This window comes from Zingiber officinale, chromosome 4B, assembly GCF_018446385.1.
Source record: "Zingiber officinale cultivar Zhangliang chromosome 4B, Zo_v1.1, whole genome shotgun sequence".
Taxonomy (NCBI): domain Eukaryota; kingdom Viridiplantae; phylum Streptophyta; class Magnoliopsida; order Zingiberales; family Zingiberaceae; genus Zingiber; species Zingiber officinale.
Genome location: NC_055993.1, coordinates 108071792 through 108091767, shown reverse-complemented (window position 1 = coordinate 108091767; position 19976 = coordinate 108071792). Strand labels below are relative to the sequence as shown.

General features: G+C 32.9%; 2 protein-coding genes across 5 annotated transcripts; one reads left to right on the top strand and one right to left on the bottom strand.

Moving 5' to 3' along the window:
* The first annotated feature begins 8430 nt into the window (after positions 1 to 8430).
* On the top strand, positions 8431 to 12009 carry LOC121975983 (nascent polypeptide-associated complex subunit beta-like). 4 transcript variants are annotated; one of them, XM_042527936.1, is made up of 6 exons: positions 8431 to 8542; positions 9580 to 9647; positions 9828 to 9976; positions 10059 to 10115; positions 10256 to 10294; positions 11660 to 12009. In XM_042527936.1, the coding sequence occupies exons 2-6, from the start codon at positions 9580 to 9582 to the stop codon at positions 11815 to 11817; spliced, it is 471 nt and encodes a 156-aa protein (XP_042383870.1). In that variant the 5' UTR covers positions 8431 to 8542; the 3' UTR covers positions 11818 to 12009. The 4 variants fall into 4 exon arrangements, with proteins under 4 accessions (XP_042383870.1, XP_042383871.1, XP_042383872.1 ...); XM_042527937.1 differs by having other exon boundaries at positions 8449 to 8536; XM_042527938.1 differs by having other exon boundaries at positions 8476 to 8566.
* A 702-nt stretch (positions 12010 to 12711) lies between these two features.
* On the bottom strand, positions 12712 to 19440 carry LOC121975982 (RNA-binding protein Y14A-like). Its single transcript, XM_042527934.1, has 4 exons — positions 19076 to 19440; positions 17635 to 17771; positions 13323 to 13468; positions 12712 to 13110 (listed from the first exon to the last, which is right to left on the bottom strand). Exons 1-4 carry the CDS (start codon positions 19350 to 19352, stop codon positions 13062 to 13064), a joined length of 609 nt encoding a protein of 202 aa, XP_042383868.1. The 5' UTR covers positions 19353 to 19440; the 3' UTR covers positions 12712 to 13061.
* Between the last annotated feature and the right edge of the window lie 536 nt (positions 19441 to 19976).

Here is a 19976-nt window from a genome sequence, read left to right as displayed (position 1 = left end):
AAAAACAAAAAAACTTTTACACAACACCTCTCCTACAAATCTTCAACTTGGACGCATATTTTAAAGGCAACCCACAACCACGTCTTGTTGTGAGAGTTATCTCGAACATTTTCTACGCGTCCAAGTTGAGTCACAAGGATAAAATTTTCATAAAGACCAAATGGCCAAAAAAAACCCAAATAAAATCATTCATTTCATACCTAAGAAAAAAAAATGATTTATGCAACAATAATATAGTGAGTGATTAATGATAAAAAATTATTATATTTTACATAGCCGCTCTTTCATGAATCATTAAAATCTTACATTCACCTAGAAAAATCATTTATATTAACATAAACATCTTTCATAATGAGTATTATATCAAGAGCATGTTTAATATATCCAATCAATATAATTATTCATAATTAAATTTTATATACATAATAAAAATATAATTGGTCGACGTATAAAATAAATGTTAAATATGTAAATTTATTTTAATATTAATTTTTAGTTAGAATTCATTCATTTTAATCAGTCATTTTCTTAGTCATATTTCATATACCGAATCATCCATAGTCATTAGGATACATGCTAAAGTAATAAATTCTGATTAAAACTTCAAGTAGACAGTTAAATAGTTACTTAGGGTAAAATTGAGATTAACTTATAATTTCAAGGATCTCACATAGTATAGAAGCAGACATTCATTCTCCTACTATCATTATCGTTGTATCACATGTGGTATGAATCACATACTATGATATTTTTTTTCTTTATTAATAAAAAGTGCATATTTTTCTTAATTTTAACATCATGCTGATTTTGATCTATACATTCTCAATACCTAATCCTGAATTCAACTCATGAATTATAATCTAGCCTCTAGCAAGTTCATAAAATGGTGAGTACATTTACTCAAATCATTATCAATTCATAAATGATCTTATCTTGATACAACTATCAATATGACATTAACTTACAGGTATGTCTTTATTCATAACTTCATTAGATGTCTCATAAGTAATGATCTTCCATCTATTTATACCTAACAAATATATATGATTGTCCATGTGAGTGGATCAATCTCAACTATCCAACATGTTCACCGAGACTTTATCCAAATGTAACAAAGACATATACACTGAATAGATCAAGACATTTTATATACCTGATGGTCTTTATAATATGCTACATTCTACGAAGTCCCAAATACTTTACATGTCCTTGAAATGACACTTTACTTAATGACTTAGTAAAAGGATTTACAAGCATAACATGTGTATGGATATACTTAAGAACTATCTTTTTCTTGTCAACGATATCTTTTACAAAATTATATTTAATAGGTATGTGCTTACCCTTACTATGATATTTGGGATTATTAGAAAAAATTATAGTAGCTTGATTGTTACAGTACATTGTAACAGAATTTTCATTATCTTCAGCAATTTTTAAATGTTTCAAAAACCTTTTTGACTAGATAACTTTTTGCACAACTGTTAAACAAGACATATACTCAGTTTTCATTGTTAACAGCACTACATAAGCTTGTTTCTTACTGTTTCATGATATGACACCACTATTCAATAAGAAGAGATAGCCGGATGTGAATTTTCTATTATCAAAGTCTCCTACCCAATCTGTATCTGTGCATCTCTTCAGGTTCATCTTAGATCCTTGGAAATAGAGACAATAATTTGTTGTCTCTTTAAGATATCTGAATATCCTCTTCATCACTTTCTAGTGTCTCGATCCAGGGTTTGTCTGGAAACGGTTAACTAAACTAACAACATAACTGATATCAAGACATATACATAACATAGTGTACATTAAACTACCAATGTCATTGGTATATAATTTTTTTCTCTATATCGGCTATTTCCTCAAAAATCTTAGAATATATAATTTTGCTCATAATAGTACCTTTCACTATAGACATTTGTTCAATGTTGTAATCTGACATATTGAAATGTTGCATCTTAGTGATATAAGCTTCTTGAAATAAACTTAAAAATTTTTTGATCAATCTCTTATGATTTTTACTCCTAAGATACACTTAACTTCCCTCATACCTGTTATATCAAATTGTGATGAAAGTCACGATTTGACTTTTATCACAAACTTTATGTCACTTCTAGTTATTAGCATATCATCAACATATAAAGATAAGATGACAAACTTTCCTTTTTTCTTTTCTTAGATAAACACAATGATCCTCATTGATCATTTCGAAACTATAACACAAAATAACTTCATTAAATCTTATATTCTATTATCTTGACGTTTGCTTTAATCTATATATATATATATATATTGAAATTTACATATTTTATTCTCTTGACCTTCAGTAATATAATCTTCTGGTTGTGTCATATAGATTTTTTCATCAATATTAACATTAAGGAAAATTATTTTTATATCCATTTGATATAATTTCAAGTTAAAATGTGCTACTATAACTAAGATGACACGTATTGATACAAATATCATAATAAGAGAAATGTCTTTTCAAAATCAATTCTCTAGTTGGATATATCCTATTGCTACTAAACAAGTTTTGTATTGATTAATCGATCCATCTATTTTCCTCTTAATTTTGTAAATCTACTTATTTTTAAGAGCCTTTCGACCTGGAGGAAGATCGACTAATTCTAAACTTGATTCTTTTCATAGACTTCATTTCTTCATCCATTATAACTTCCCATTTTTTTTTAATTGAGCATCTCAAGGCTTTCTCAACTGTTCGAGGTTCCTCATCAACTAGGAGAATCATATTAATGTCTCGTTCTCAATATCAAACATTCTCTGAGAAATAATCTTATGAATATTTCATCATATGTCAAATTGTTGAAAAATCATCTCATTAATCGATAAATCACTTCCACTGAGTTGACTAAATTTAGGTATCTCTTGTGATACCTTATTTGTTGATAAAGTATCATCCTCCTCCTTTATTACAAATAGAGTAATAGTTTTATCAATGTTACCTCTCGTTGGGAACTTAATTCGAGAAAAATAGCATTTCTAGATTCTATTTCATAGATGATTTCATCTTATTGCTCACCAATGAAAACATAAGCCTTGGAAGTATCAAAATATCTTATAAAGATACATATTTTACCTCTAGACCATAATTTTTCATATTTATGAGTCTTATCATTAACATAAGCAGCTAACCCCAAGGTCTCAGATTACTTAAATATAGTTTTCTAACTGTCCAACATTTATATGAAGTAAATTGAACATTTTTAGAAGGCACTCGATTAAGGATACAGATTGCTGCTAATAATGCATCTTCCTAATAGAAAATTAGCAAATTAGCTTGAGTCATCATAGACTTAACTATATCTAAAAGAGTTTGATTTCTTTTTTAAGTAACCCCATTTTGTTGTGGAGTTCCTGGAATTGTTAATTATCTAATAATCCCTTTATCATTCATTACATATTATCTTAAATTGATCAGACAAATATTCACCCTCATAGTCAGTGTGTAAGATTTTAACCTTATGATCCAATTGATTCTCAACTTCATTTAAATAACGTTTGAAACAATCTAATGCTTCAAATTTATGAGAAATCAAATATACATTACTAAAACGTGTGAAGTCATTAATAAATATAATGAAATAGAAACCTCTATGTCAAGCTCTCACATTCATCAGACCACAAATATCCGAATGAAATAATTACAATGGATATTAAGCTTTAATAGGTTTACCAAATGTTTTTCTAGTTATTTTTCCAGTAAGATAATACTCATATGCAATATGATAATCTTAGTATGAGCACATAGTAGACCCTATTTAGCTAATCAATTCATTCATTCTTGTCTAATATTTTCTAATCTAGCATACCAAACTTGATCATCAATATCAGCATCACTAATAAGAGCAATATTTGGATAATAACTATTAATACCATAATTAATATCAGGTTCTATATCAAGAACCAAAAAATCATTCATTACATAATCATACCCTATTAACACAGAATTAATATAAAGTTCAGTACATCGACTATAAAAGTTTATACAATAACCTAAATTAAGAAGACTTGTAACAAAAATCAAATTCCGTCAAATCTTAGGAGCATAAATGACATTATATAGAAACAAGGTATGCCCACCACATAGGTTGAGTTTGAATGTACCAACTCTTTTGACTTCAATCTTTACATTGTTTCCCATATATATATCCACTTGTTGTCAATTGGTACTCAATGGTAGTCCACGAATGTAACTTGATCACGAGCTACATGGTTTGTTGCTCATGAATCTAAAATCTACAAAGGATAAAATTAACTAACAATACTGTACTAGCAAAAAAATCCTCATTGATCCTGTCCGAGAGTCGAGTCGACGGACGTTGGGGAGATGACGCTCACATTGACTAGATGTAGACTGAAGATGACGTAGGCCTTCGACGAACTAAGCCTGCAACTACAAGTCGTTAGTGCCGAGCCGAGGAGGGGTTCCCCGGCGATGACCCTCAAACGCTCAAGTTAGTCATCGGCGGCAAGTGAATGAAGAGGAGAAAAGAGCAGCAACGTAACTGTAGCTACAATGGTAGTGAACATACCTCCGTCGAAGTCTGGGGGTCCTTATATAGGGCTCCCGAGATGCGCGTGCATGCTTCCCAAGGCATGCATGCTTCTCAAAGTATATCTGGAAAAGATGTGTCAGAAAAGCGTGTCTGACGCCATACTTTACAGCCCGAGCATATCTCTACTGTGATAGTGGAAGATTTCATCGTACGATTCTATGTTTGACCATGCCGTCTGTCGGCGACACTGGTCCCTAGGAAGATATTCTCAACTGCTCCTTTTGTCCGTTACTGGGCCGAGCGGGAGAGTCGCTCGGCCAGTCCGTTGTCCGGGTGATATCGTGGTCGGGTCGAGCGTCCGCTCAGCTAATGGTCTACTGTCCGGCTCCGTCTTGTCGAGCGAGGGAGCCCTACCTGCTTAGTTAGGGCTACGCCCACCGTTTAACCGAGCGAGACGGTCGCTCGGCCATCGTCCTTCCATTGAGCTTTTTGAGCGTCAGAAGCTCGGTATTTGGCCGAGTTGTCAGAGTATCGGATCAGCTACTCTTCATGCCGACTGAGAAGGTGGTTTGCCCGATCGGACGAGTGCCCAGGACGTTGACCACTTTGATTCCCTCCACGTGGCAATGACCACCTACAAGGCAGGCCCCACCCTTACCATCGGATCACTCATGAATAGAAGATAAATATGGATTTACCTTTTTCGGCTTAGTACATTCTCAAGCAAAGTAGCTATTCTTGCCACAGTTATAGCAAGTTAATTTGCTTTTAGGCTTTTGTCCATGTTTCTTCCCCATGGACTTCTTTTTATTTGGGCCCAACAGCAACAGTTTTGATAGTTTCTTTTTTCCTTTCCCTTTTTCTTTTGGAACCATTTCCTCTTATTCTTGAATTCGGATGCATTAATAGAACCATCAGCTATAAAAGTTTATCTAAAAATCTTTGCGGATTCTACTCTCTCCCCTTTTAGTTCAACATGACGGAAGATATCAGTGAAAAACTTGATACTTTAACTGTGAGTCAGATTCTGTTTTATCGTCTCCAAGAATTAGGAAGAGAATAGATAACTGTCTGAACTTATTGTTCATAACTTGCTAATGACTAACAGCCTTTAGCTCCAGAATCATATTAATCATTTGCTTCAAATGTTAGGTCATGAATGCATGCAGACATTTTTTTTTATAGTCGTTAAACTTAATTGTCAACTGACGAAGCTTACTCAAGCTTATTCCACTATAGTTTTCTTTCAAGGCAACCCAAGCATCATAAGCCGATGGATATGGCTCATACTCATAGACCAGGTTATCTACCGTTGAACTAATCAATATATCCTTAGAATTATAGAGTCATTTTTCTTCCATGACTTATAAACATTAAGATCACGTTTATACTGTGTTGTTGAACCATCAGTAAGTTATTCCATAAACTAATTTATAACTTCTAAAATTTCTTAGTTCTCAAGAACATATTATATTTTGAGATGTCATATTTTATAATTATCCCTATATAGTTTCTCTCCCATATTAAGTTTAACTATAATGTTCTTTGTAACCATAATCTATCATAAATAAATATATTATTTAGCTATTTAATGTAATTCATAAATATATATAATTAATAAAATTGATGCTACTCTTGTTAACTCATGCATGGACCTAATATACCTTGTGCCCTAATATTAGGTATGATATACCTTTGCTATAAATTTCTACATGATGAACCATTTTAGATTCATGCATATCTTGTGCCTTAATATTTTTACTCCTGCCAACTCATTCTACCTGTAATGGATACAATCCATGGATTTAGACAAATTCATACCTACATGAAGTGACAAATTTATATTCATAACTTAGGTTCAAAGTGGACAATATCATATCATTGTACAAATCCATGTGATATTGTAGCATGCGATACCAGACAAGCTTTGTATCGATATGTGGAGTTCCTTTTGCAACTTGGCTTTAATGCTAATGGTTAGGACCAAAAGAATTCACATATCTGTATAATGATATAATATTGTCCACTTTGGATCTAAGTCCTTGTGGATTTATTTTTGAACTCTACCCAAAATGCCTCGTATTAATGGAGATGTCTTTCATCTTTTAAACGTATAATCTTTTCTATGTATTTTTAATATGGGAATTTAATTATATTTCCAATAATCATCCTCGTAAATGAAGAACCATCATTATTTTCATAGTCCGGATCTCTCTGGAAGCATTTGATCACTCTTGACCCGCTACGGGTCTCATTGTAAACATCTAGACATCGTTGACCTATTCTGGACCTCTCCGTAAATATTTGATCACTTTTGACCTGCTTTGAACTTCTCTTCAAGTATCCGATCACTCTTGACCTATTTTAAACCTCCTTGTATATATCCGATCACTCTTAACCTACTTCGAGCCTCCGTTCATTTATTTAGTCAATCTTGATTTGTTTCAGGTCTCCCTTTCGTTTAAACAAGATTACTATTTTACCGACATCTGATTTGGATCATCATTCTAATACCGATTTTATCATATGTTTCAAACACAAATGATTTTAGAGTTTTATATGCGATAGTTTTTGTAAAAAGATAATCATGTTGTTCGTGTTCTAAGTCCGAGGATCATTTTACATTTGAAAGTGACAAACCAAAAATTTAATAGGGTGGGAAAAACAATTTAATAGGAACTAAAATTTAATTAAATTTAAATGCATATCTTCTATGCAAGGTCGGATCTTAGACATTAAAGGATCCGGTGTAAAAAAAAAAAGTCTTTTAAATTTAGATAAAATAAAATCAAACTAATACTATATAAATAATTCATTAACAAAACATATAAATTAAAATTCATAATAATAAAAATATTATATTTCATCTTACTAATAATGAGTATTAGAAAAAAATAAGATCCACATGGAAATGGACCTGTACCGACCCCTCCTTGACCACTAGCCAGCTCTGCTTCTATGTTTTACCTTGATAGTACTTACAATATTTTATAATATCTTTAATATAATTTAATAACACCTTTAGATTATATATATTAAAAATATTTTAAAATGCATATACAATACTAATCCATATAGGGGTGTTTAATTGATGAATTTAATAACGAGGGAATGAAATAATAATAAAAGATAGTGTTTAGATTATGATTTGAGAATGATAATTTGAAAATGATTTATAGATTTATAGGAATCAACCAAATCATTTATATTTACATTTCCATTTCCATTTCACCTTATTATCAAATTCATACCCATAATCATTCTCATCATTTAACCAAACATCACTTAAGATGTATACACAAATAAATTAATATTATCTTATAGGATCATATAAACAAAAGATAATACAGTGCACCAAGTTTCTACCAATATGGATCTAAAAAAATCTATTATATCATGCTTTATAAAAATTGATTTCGAGACTCGAACCACTTCCAAATCCCATTCATTTTTCATGATCACATGCAAAGTAAAATTTGGTTTTAGACATTTTATAAATAAAAATGTCTAAAGTCTAGATTCAAATTTTGGCAATGAGAAATAACGATTAGATGGAGCAATAGATAAAAGAAACGTGCTATTAAAAGAGATTGATTGTCCTATAATCTCGATTTGCAACAAATTGATCTATAATCATTATATTAAATCTTAACTTCTGCCACACCTATATAATAATCATTCGTGTTTTCTTTTTTCTTTTTTTTTTTTAATTTTATTTCGAAGGTAGTCATCAATAAATTAAATGATTTTTGCTCATTAATATTTTAATCCAGATTAACTCAATCTTTATGAACGCAGCAGACACGGATCGGTTTTCCCTATCGGGTTTCGGGTATATTTAAACCCGATAATTGCGTTGCCAATTTCGTCATTTCGACTTACTCTCGGGGCTAATTTAGTAATTAGGGTGTTACGAGGCATTTATATGCGCTTCTCCGCCCTATCTCTTCTCTTCGATTCCAAGTTGCGGCGTCGGCGGCCTCCACTTCACTCAATCGCAGTCTAAATCGGCAAAGGCAACAATTCTTCATCTTTCCATTGTTAGAGCCACTGATTTTTTTTTTTATGCCTGTCTACACTCGTTTAAGATTTTCTGACTTATTGAGGTTTCTGGTTTTGATCGACTCTCTCAAAGTTGTAGAGAAAACTAACTTTCTGGGGAATGGGGATTTGGATTCCTTCTTATGTGGTTCTTGCCTAAAAAAATTGTTTTTTGGGGAGATCTATGCTCATTTTTGTCTTCGTATGTTATCCGTCACGCCACGTCTTTGGTCATAGGCTCTACATTTGTATAATTTTAATATTGGGCTTTGTTGATGACCATTTCATGGATTTGAAATGTTCTTATTCCAAACTATTTGCTTTCCTTTTTCTGTGGTTTCCATGCAAACAAGTGTCACCTGTGATTAACTCGCTCACGTGCTCAACCCATGCACAATAGAGAGTTATTTTATCATCTTCCACTGCTTTTTTTTAACTAATGGTCTTAGGCAGTAATTGTTTTTGAGAGGATTATTAATCTACGTAGGGATAATGATTAAATCTTGTGCCTTTCTAATTCGGTGATTGGGGGATTTGTTGAGCTAACAAAGCTTATTGCTCTGGTTATGTATAGTTCGTCTTTTGATCATCTGTGGCGTTGTAAATGGATTTACTTGTTTGTGGCCAAAATATTGGTTGCTAAGGTTTGTAAAACATAATCTTCAGTCTGAGAGGTCCAAGTCTTCTCTATTTCCCTGATGCTATTGTTTTCTTACCTAAGACCTTTAATATTTGCAGTGAAGAGTTTAATATACTCGTCAATGTTAAGATGCTCAATAGGAATGATTGTTTTTCTATGTTTTTTTTTTGAAATTTGATCAAACAGGAGTATGTGGTCGGGATTTGTTTCACCGTTCTTGCCACTAAGCTTTTGTTCTGAAAATTTTAGTTTTTTTACCAATAAGCATATCAACCAGATGTAACAATTTAAAGCATTTGCTCACAGAGAATATGCATACTTGACAAAGCACTACGTAAATATGAAGTAAGAAAATGTTTCCTTTCTGTGCAGATGGATGTAGAGAAGCTTAGGAGGATGGCCGGTGCCGTCCGCACCGGTGGAAAAGGAAGTGTACGGAGGTAAATACTTATTTTATTGCCTATTGGGAACAAATGTTCACTGTCTATTTGCCTATCATTGGTGTATATGATCATAATCTAATACTAGGGTTTTGCCTATCAGCAGTTTGTGTTAACAGCTTATGGAGGCTGTTTGAACATATTTTTTTTATCCTTATTATTCCTTACATCTTTTATCAGAAAGAAGAAGGCAGTTCACAAGGCGACAACAACAGATGATAAGAGGCTTCAAAGCACTTTGAAAAGAATAGGCGTAAATTCTATCCCTGCTATAGAAGAAGTCAACATTTTTAAGGATGATCATGTTATTCAATTTATTAATCCTAAAGGTAATTACATCACAAGAATAAAAAAGAAAAGCAACAGTAATCAGTTACTGATTTACATGCTGATTTCCCTTCTTCTACTCAGTACAAGCTTCAATTGCTGCAAATACATGGGTTGTCAGTGGATCTCCTCAGTCAAAGAGTAAGTGATCTGATTAATATCAAACATAGGAGCGATGAATGTCAATAGAAAGCCTGATTTATATTAATTATAGTTTGTGTTTTTTCTCTCAAATTTATCATTCTTAAGTAGACCACTCATTCAAAGTTTTCTTTGAACAGAACTTCAAGATCTGCTACCTGGAATCATTAACCAGCTTGGTACTTTTAACTCTTCTCTCTGTACTCCTTTTTGGTTGTTCAACATGTTCTAATTTCGCAATTGTTTGCTACCGCCATTTTTCTAGTCTGCAAAATTTGTTTAACTGATTTGTAGTGGTGTGTATCCCATGACTTTTTTGAATTGGTTTGGAACTGGTTGTGGTTTTATTCTATACTCCTAGCTTCAGGTTGTCTATGTTCCCTCTTTTGTTGTGAATTGTTAAATGTTATGGTATCATATTTTGCTTCTCTATTTACTGATAAATTCTTTGTTTGCTTTTGCTTATATGGGAATGGTGACAGTTACTGTAAATGATGCACCTTGTTTACATGGGAGTGGTGAAAAAAGTTATGAGGATTACTAAGTTGTTACTTTGAGTCCTCCTAGGTATAGTCATTACAAACTAACCGGAGTGGCATGTACAACCAAAAAAGGACCTAGTTTCCTCACTGATTCAGTTGTTTTATTGGATCAGAAGTGTTTAAAAATCATGAAAACCCAATCTACTCGATTGACTGATTCAATAAAAAAGGAAATGGGTTTGTCAGGGATTTCAACTTGTCAAAAATACCATTCTAAATAATGAAACTTGGGATGGATAAATGGGCTTTTTGCGTTTTAACCTAATCTACCAATTATTATGCAAAAGGCCTAGATTTCCCTCAAACCCTAGCTGACAACTAAAATGACACCATGCAGCCATACACACTTCCATGCTTGACCTCGTCTGCATGTCTCAGAAGTCGACAGCCTTGTACCAGCGATACAATGTTGGCTGGACACCAATGATAATGTTGGCTAGCCCCTCCTATGTGCTCAATCACCAATTCTTGATTCCAGCCTACCTAAGCTAGCTCCCTAACTGACAATGCTCGATGGAGACGCACCAAGCGTTTCACACCTACACTCTTTTGGTTGTTTCATCTGCTTGTCTTCCAGTGTTCCATTCCTACATCAGCAAGTCTAGCCATTCAACATGCTAACGCAAGTTATTGACCAACAATTAAGCAATGACCTTCTTAGTGTCCTTTAAAATTTATACTAGGTCAGGTGTTAGATTAAATTTTTATCATAATTATTTCTTTGGCCCTGGTAAATAGTTTTTTTTAAATATTGGTTTCTGTATAATTATGGGTTTTCATAACTAAAAATTTTAGGATAGTAGGAAGAAATATGGACCTGAACTAGCTAATGTAGGTTGGTTTGACCAAATAGTCTGTCCAGGTTGGTTCCTTCTGGATTTGCAATTCCACCAATTGATCTATCGGTTCAATTCCATTTTTAGTTTGGTTTTTTAACGATGCTCCTAGGGTTTGTATCTTGTCCTTTGAAGTGTGCACTAATATTTTGTTTCTGATATCCAGGCCCTGACAACCTAGAACACCTGAAGAGGCTTGCAGAGCACTTGCAAAAGCAGGCACCTGCTGCCAATCGAAAGCAGGATGAAAACGACGATGACGTCCCTGAGCTAGTGCCTGGGGAGACATTCGAAGCTGCTGCAACCGAAAATCAAGCTAAGTAGAGAAGTGATATTTCGAGATACTATTTCAGACATTTCATGCTCTTGTATCCCCATCCTGGATGATTCCAAATGGGAACCGAACGTTACCACTATGTTAAATCGACCACTGAAAGGCAAATGTTTTTATTCTTTCCTTTAATCAGAATGTTTTGAAGTAACGACTAGTAGTATATTTTGTGTTTTGAGTCTCAACTATATCTGAAATTGATGAATTGCCCGAGTGGCATTGTACCTTCTTTTTTCATCGTTTTCTTAATCTTTTTTCATCGTTTTCTTAAAAAAATCATTTTCTCAATGGTTAAACTCAAGGTCATTTTCTTATTAGTTACGATATTTTCTTTGTATATCAATGGAAGCTTTTAGTGCAATGGTAAAATTGTTTTGTGATTTTAAGTTTTGAATTGCAAAAATACTCTTTTATCCTCAAGATCTACTGGAGCTGTCCTTTATGTTTTGGTAAACAAATTTAAATCCTTATGCATCTGGTTCCTTTACAAAGAAAGTTTTCATGAACGGTTTATAAATAAATTTTTATTTATTAAATTATATAAAATTTTATTATAAATTTAATTTTTATTTAAATGCATACGAGTATAATAATTTGTAATTTTTTTTACAGTTTAAATTCTTTATATACGTTGAAAATTAAAGAAAAAATGGATTCAATATATTAGATAAGTATTTAATCTAATTAGTTGGAGCTTGATAACAAACTCTCATTAACAGCATCATAAGAAGCTACTTTCATTGATCTGACAGCAGATCTAAAGTCCATTATAATCTCGTTAAATCTGATAACAATTGTATAAATATTCACAAAAATAAACTGATTCGATGAGCCAACACTTTGTATTTCATGTTCAACAACAGCAAATCACAGTTGAAGATATTTTATTTCGAATTGGAATGCGATAAGATATAGGCCAATCGACTGAAACTAACCTGAAAAATAAGTCGAAACAAAAAATTCTCCAAAAGCCAATGCCATTGGGTAATACAACGGGGATCAAAATAAAACAGTTCAAATTTAGCCAAGCAACCACCAAGTAGATCAACCGAGGTGCCATTAGCATCACTCTCAGTAAAGCAGGCAAGGTGAGCATTAAATATGAAGAACAAAAACAACTCTTCAGGCTTCTCTTAGTTCCTCTACAGTCATGTGCTTTCCCATTGAGTTTTAATGGAATGGAGATACAATGGGAAGAAGATTGAATCCAAAATCACACAAGTCGAGCAACGCAGCTTTAGTATCTACGCCTCGGGGGACTCCTAGAACGGTGAGCTCCAGGCGATCTGTAGTGAGTAGCACAATAAAATAGATGAAAAAGGCAAGATCAAGTTTCAAAGAGATCAGTTGCACGATAGATGGAATCAGTAAACCACATTACAGAAATGAACATTTTATTTATAGGGCAAGTTTTGGAAGATCAATAAAAGTTAGATGCCTGAAAATGAGGTAGCAAAAACAAAAAATAAAAATAAAATCATATCTTCTTAGGAAATACCTTCTCCTCACGTTTCTACGCTTGACTGGACCTTTGCTGAAGGCCCAATCAACAAAAATTCTTTGAGTAAGGAGCTCAGTTCCATTAAGTGTTGCAATTGCAGTTTGTGCTTCCTCAAAGTTCTCGTATTCAATTAGAGCGTAACCCTACACAAGCAAGAAGTACACAAATTGTAATGCAAAAGGAGAAAAAAAAAGACGGATAATAAATAAGATAGTAACTTAGTCTAACCATGTTGAAGTGTTGCCACAAAAGTTTTAATAAATCTAATATCAAGAACCCAATTAATTTTGTATGCTTACCTACAGAGTCATTCTCAAGAAGTATATAAAACAGCTACTTTGTACTATAAATATATTTCTAGCAAATAATAGGGCTCTCCATTATTTGGTTCAGCTTGAAAAACCAAAACCAACCAAATTTAATTTTTGTTCCGGTTAGGTTTTTTATTAATTCCATTTGGTTTGATTTAGAGTGGTGAATTTGGTTCAGTTTCTTGCCCATTTTAAACACAAAAAGAAAATATTATTGGGAAGTTTTTCGTATTTAAATTTGTGAAAGAAAAATATATAGCATATTTTAAAAATTCAAACTATAAAGTAAATGATAATTTTTACTCAATTGATTTCTTCATTTCCATATGTGATGAATAACTTCAACTATATATCAATTGGTCTTCATTACCAATGTTTTTAATAATAATATATTCAAAGATTTAATTGCAAACATGATTTCACTATCCATTCCCATTTCCCATCACCCAACGACATCCATACTGTCACATCCTCGAGTATTGTTTGCAAGTATTCCTCAGCCGCCCACAAGAGCTTCTCTCGAGCCATCCCCAATAGCTTTATATCAAAGAGCCACTGCGAACCCAGGTACAGATGCTTGCCGCGAGAGCGCTGCCCAGAATCTCATCCCCAGCGTCTTCTTACTAGAGCCTCTATGTTCACTTTCTCCTATGGACAACAATCCCATTTGCTTCAGATGAAAGAAGCAATCTCTCGGCTCTTCTTCCCAAAACAAGAACAAGAACAACAATTCCACTAGGTGGGATAGGCTACCTGGATCATTCTACGCCATTGAGCTTTACTATATCATCATCATCCATACTTAAATAAATTTTATTTTATTATTGCCAATTAAGTTTTTTTTTGTCTTTCTTTTCCTCATTTGATATGTGTATTTGTCGTAGTTTCACATCGCCTCACCGGAATATTTACTGACAAGTAAATACATGTCCGTATCATCTTAAACGTGTCTCTCGGAGTTTTCTCTCAATAGATGCAATACCGACTTTATCACTAATGCTCTCATTTTTTATTTTGTTCATCCTTGTATGTCCATACATCCACTTACATCCTCATCTCTGCAACTCTCATCTTCTGCTCATGTGCTCGAGTCATAACTCAATATTCAGTAACATATAATATAGCAAATCTAACCACCTTTTTGTAGAACTTCCCTTTAAGTTTTAGAGGTATTTTACGATCACATAAAACATCCGATGCTCTCCTCCATTTCAATCATCCTATTTGTATTCTATGTAGAACTTCCCTTTAAGTTTTAGAGGTATTTTACGATCACATAAAACATCCGATGCTCTCCTCCATTTCAATCATCCTATTTGTATTCTATGTAAGACATCTCTCTCAATTTCTCCATGTTTTGTAAAAATGATCCTAAATACTTAAAGCTTTCAATTCAGACAACTCGTCATCTTCTATCTTAACAATTGTCTCATTACGTCTAATATTGTTAAACTTAAATTCCATATATTCTATCTTTACTCTACTAAGCCTAAAACCTTTTACCGTGTTTTCCACCAAAATTCTAGTTTAGCATTTACTCTTTCACATGTCTCATCTACCAAAACAATAACATCTACACACAACATGCACCACGGTACTGTGTTTTGAATGTGTCCAATGAGTTCGTCCATGATTAGTGTAAAAAGATAAAGACTTAAAGTCGATCCTTAATGTAATTATATCTTTATTGAAAATGCTTTAGTTAATCCATCTGAAGTCTTTACTCTAATCTTACATCCTCATACATACTTAATTAGCTCAATATATGCTACGTTAACACCTCTCATTTATAAAATTCTTCATATAATTTTTCTTAGTACTCTATCATAAACTTTTTCTAAGTCAATGAATTAGATCTTGCTTTTGCTCCAATACTTTTCAATTAGTTGTCTGAGAAGATGTATAACCTCTATTGTTGACCTTCTGGTAATGAACCCAAATTGATTTTCGGTTATCGTAGTCTCCTTCCTTAATCTTTTTTTTTATTATTACTCTTTCTCAAAGTTTTATGGTATGACTCATTAGTTCAATACCCCTATAGTTTACACAATTTTATACATATCCCTTGTTCTTATATAACGGAACTTTTTTCATTTTTAATATTATGTTAAATAATTTTATAAGTCATTCAATACCTTGTTTCCTAGCCATTTCCATACCTCTATCAGAATATCATTTGGTACGACTTTTCCATTTTGCATCTCATTTAAAGTTTGTTCTACTTTTGAAGTGTAAACTCTATAATAAAAATTTAAATTTCTATACTCATTTGTGCTTTTTTATTTCTCTATCATTTACTAGTATCCTATTGCATTCATCTTTAATTCATCTTGCTTGGATAAGATTTTTTATTTTTTTTCTCTCACTTTAGCAATTCTATGAATGTTTCTTTCCCCTTCTTTTGTATCTAATTTTCGATATAACCGTTCAAAAGTTTAATTCTATGCTTCATTTACTACTTTCTTAGCCTCTTTTTTTTTGCTATTGTATATTTTTTAAGTTTTCCTAAGTCTTACAAATATATAATTACTTATAGGTTGTTTGTTTCTTCTTCACTTTCTCCTGTACTTTCTTATTCCACCACCAAGATTCCTTGATGGTGCATGTCCCTTTGACTCACCGAGTACACTCTTGGCTACGATTTTCAACTTTGATACTATCTTATCCCATGTCTCCCAAAACTTCCTACTAAACCAAAATTTCCTGCTGTCTATACCTGAGATATGCTTTTGCGGAAAGAAAGACTTCTTCTCTTAGACAACTTCCCCTTCCAGTGGTAATTATCAAGTATAACTAACCAAAAATCAATGATTAACATTTTTTTGGTTCAATTTCTCTATTTACTCTTATCTATACACATCTAACTTTGTTGATTTGATTATTTTTAGATGTAACTTGCCCCTTTATTGAGATGTATTTCCATAGTTAACTATATTGACATTCCAATTTCCTAGTCACCCATGATTATGCTTGTTGTTATGGACTAACTTCTATTGTTGTTTGTTTAGTGTATTCATTCAAATATTTTTCTTGTGCAATCAACAAAAAAATTCATTGTGATAGATAGAGATGGTCAAAGGAATGTGAAATCGACTTAACCGTAACAAGAATGTGCAGGAGATATCCATGATAATAGTTCTTTAACAATGAATTGCTCTTATGACGATGAAAACTTAGATTTACAGGAAGAACATAGAGAGAATAGATAATGGATGATTGCATCAGTGGTATGTGATTACATCAAAGAATTTAAAAGGTACTCATCCTCTTGTCAGCTGTAATTTTTTTATTATTTATCTATGGAAATCACACATTCTATTTGAGAATGAAACTAGCACAAGGGAACCTTATTAAACTAGAAAGGTTTCAAAAAATATATTTGAATATAAAAAAATAGAAGTATAATCAGTAAATGCAACATAAGCTATGCCATTCAGGTTTCACTCCAACTGATTGGTTTGAATGCCTTCATCTGTTAGCCTTTCAAATTGTTCTCTAAAATATCTATAACAAGGTAGAATGAGACTACTAAGCAAAATCCTAATCAAGACATATATTGCCTATCCCTTCAGCCCAAATACATCTTAATAAATCAACAGATTTAAGATGAATATTATAATATAACAACAACAACTAAGCCTATATCCCACTAAGCCAGATCAACTATATGGTCATCCTCTTACGCCATTAGATTCGATACCCTATTATATCCTCATCTATATAGAAATAAATTGTCCTTTGCTAACCAAGTCTTCTTTAAGATGAATATGATAATATCAAGAAAATTCCCCCAATTAGTAAAATATTATGTCTGCATGAATACTATAATTCACAATAATTTGTGCAACAAGATGGGCAATCATTCAGCAATATATTCTTACTAGTGGTCTGAAAGCATAGACATCTTTGCAAAACAACAACCTAAAAACTTTTCTGGGGACAAAAGGAATGCTTAAAGATGATGGTTTTACCAAGTTTATAGATATGATTGTATTTACCTTCACGAAACCAGTGCGGCGGTCAAGATTTAAATGCAAATTTTTAACTTGGCCAAATTCACGAAAGGCATTATGAAGATCATCTTCCTGTGCTTCTTCATGAACTCCAGATACTAACAACATCCATCCCTCAATAGCTGTAACAGAAAATTTGCACTCTTCTTAAGCAGATGCAGATGCAGATGGCATGATCGAGCAAGATTTCTTCATCACAAAAAATAGAAAGAAAGAAAGAAAAAACAGACAGGAAAATAACCTTCTAGAACTTGCAAAATGTACAAGAATAGAAACCTAAACACGATGAAAGAAAAAAATATCCTACAATGAAGATTTGTTTCATACTGCAATAATAGAGTTCTAAACACAATGAAGATTTGTTTCGTAGTTCATGCTCCAGAAGCAACTTACACCATATGTACCTCCACTATGTTACCTATTGTTAATAAGTCACCAGCACAGATTTGAAATCAGTGTTGCTTGCCAAACATTAAATTCCCCAACATTAAAAAGAAAAAGAAAGCCTGTAGAATATGCTACACAGAAAACCAGCATTGAGTGTTTAACTTGATTTGAAGTTTTACACTTAAAACAGGTCAGGAAATACAAATACAAATCTACAAAAGATAGATGAATAACTTATTTAGTGGATTTTTTTTAAAAAAATCATAGTTGTAAAGAAAGGAATTGTCATCGTTTTTTTCACAAATCATAAAGCCTTCACACTGCGATAAAGTTTGTCGCCCAGGTGAATATTCTTCCCACCTGCACCGTAAATAAGAAGTCAAACATCCGAGTTGATATTTTGTGCATATAACGGACACCATAACTAATATATACACGTAGCATGATGAGAAAAAGGTACCAAAAATTTTGGTTTATATCACCAAATGCAATAGAGTAAACAGGATAGGATTCACATGGATAGGTAGGACTGCCATTGTTGGAACAAGACTATACCAACTACAGGTATCCATGCTTTTGACTTATATTATGTTCTTAGGTTGACAGTCACAACAGCCCTAAATTCTGCTTGGAGAACTTGAATGAGGCATTGCAAAGCCACGACAACCAATTCAAATGATACAGTGTTTACATAAAAGTTTATATAGAAAATCAGATGCAGGACATCATATCAATAAGTAAAATCCCACTGATCGATAACTTGGAGCTAAAAGGAACAGACTGAATCTCGTAGAGGATCATAAACAACAGCATCCTACATAGTTGCACATTTTCCTGCTTATCTCGTTTCTCTAAAATTTGGTTTTTTCTTAAAGAGAATAAGAAACCCACGAACATTGTCAGGATATGATAACATAGATAACATAAGACGAATATGAAAATTGGAGTATCATCCTCACCAAGAACCCAACAAAATCGAAGACGCGATGATAAAAAAAAAAGGAAGCATCGTGTTAGGAGTAGGGTTTCGCCGGCTTACATCGCTGAGGCCCGGGACCTCCATCCGAGTCGAGGGAATCGAACCCCCTGGCAGACAGGTGGCTGCCGCGACCAGGGCCTGCCTCCTCGCGGAAGCCCCGGCCTTTGGTCTTCCTGGGTACTAATCCAGAGGAGCCACCGCCCGCGATGGTGGATCGAAGCTTAGCCGCAGGAGCAGGAGAAGGGTCGGCGTCAGCGGCGCCAACCTCCTCGTCCATGAGATCGTCCTCATCAGGCTCGAAATCCACCACCTCAACGTCGCCTACGGCAGCCGCCATGGTCTTATAGACGATCCACTGAATTATCCTCCTTTTCCATTACGAGTCACTTCTTATAGACGATCCAAATACAAATAGAGGAGAGAAAATCGACAAGGATTTCCAGTCTTTTTTTATATATAATTCAGATGTTTCGACTTCGCTTTTCTCTTAATTCACTTATAAAATAAAATAAAATTGATCCACTTATTTATTTTCCTAAATATTTTATTAAGACATTCGTGATTGAATTTAAATTTTAATTATCTTATTTATTCTCTTAAATGTATTTTTTTTAATTAATTTAAATATCTAATTATTTGAATGAATTTTTCTTAAAGATAAGAAGACATAATCCCACGTCCTCCTTTTTATCATCTGCGTCCTGCTATTGATAATTTATGTATCTAATTTTTATCATCTGAATAATTCTGGAGATTATAAATTTAATACTATAAAAAAAAATTTATCGACTATTAAAATAAATAAAAAAATTAGATAGTATAAATAATTTAAAATCATCACGTATAATGTATCGAAGATTCACACTCTCCTTTCATTATCTAAGAAATCTATTTCACCACTCACCACACATCATAGTTTTGGGAAAAAAACTATTTATTATATTTTATTAAATTTTTATCT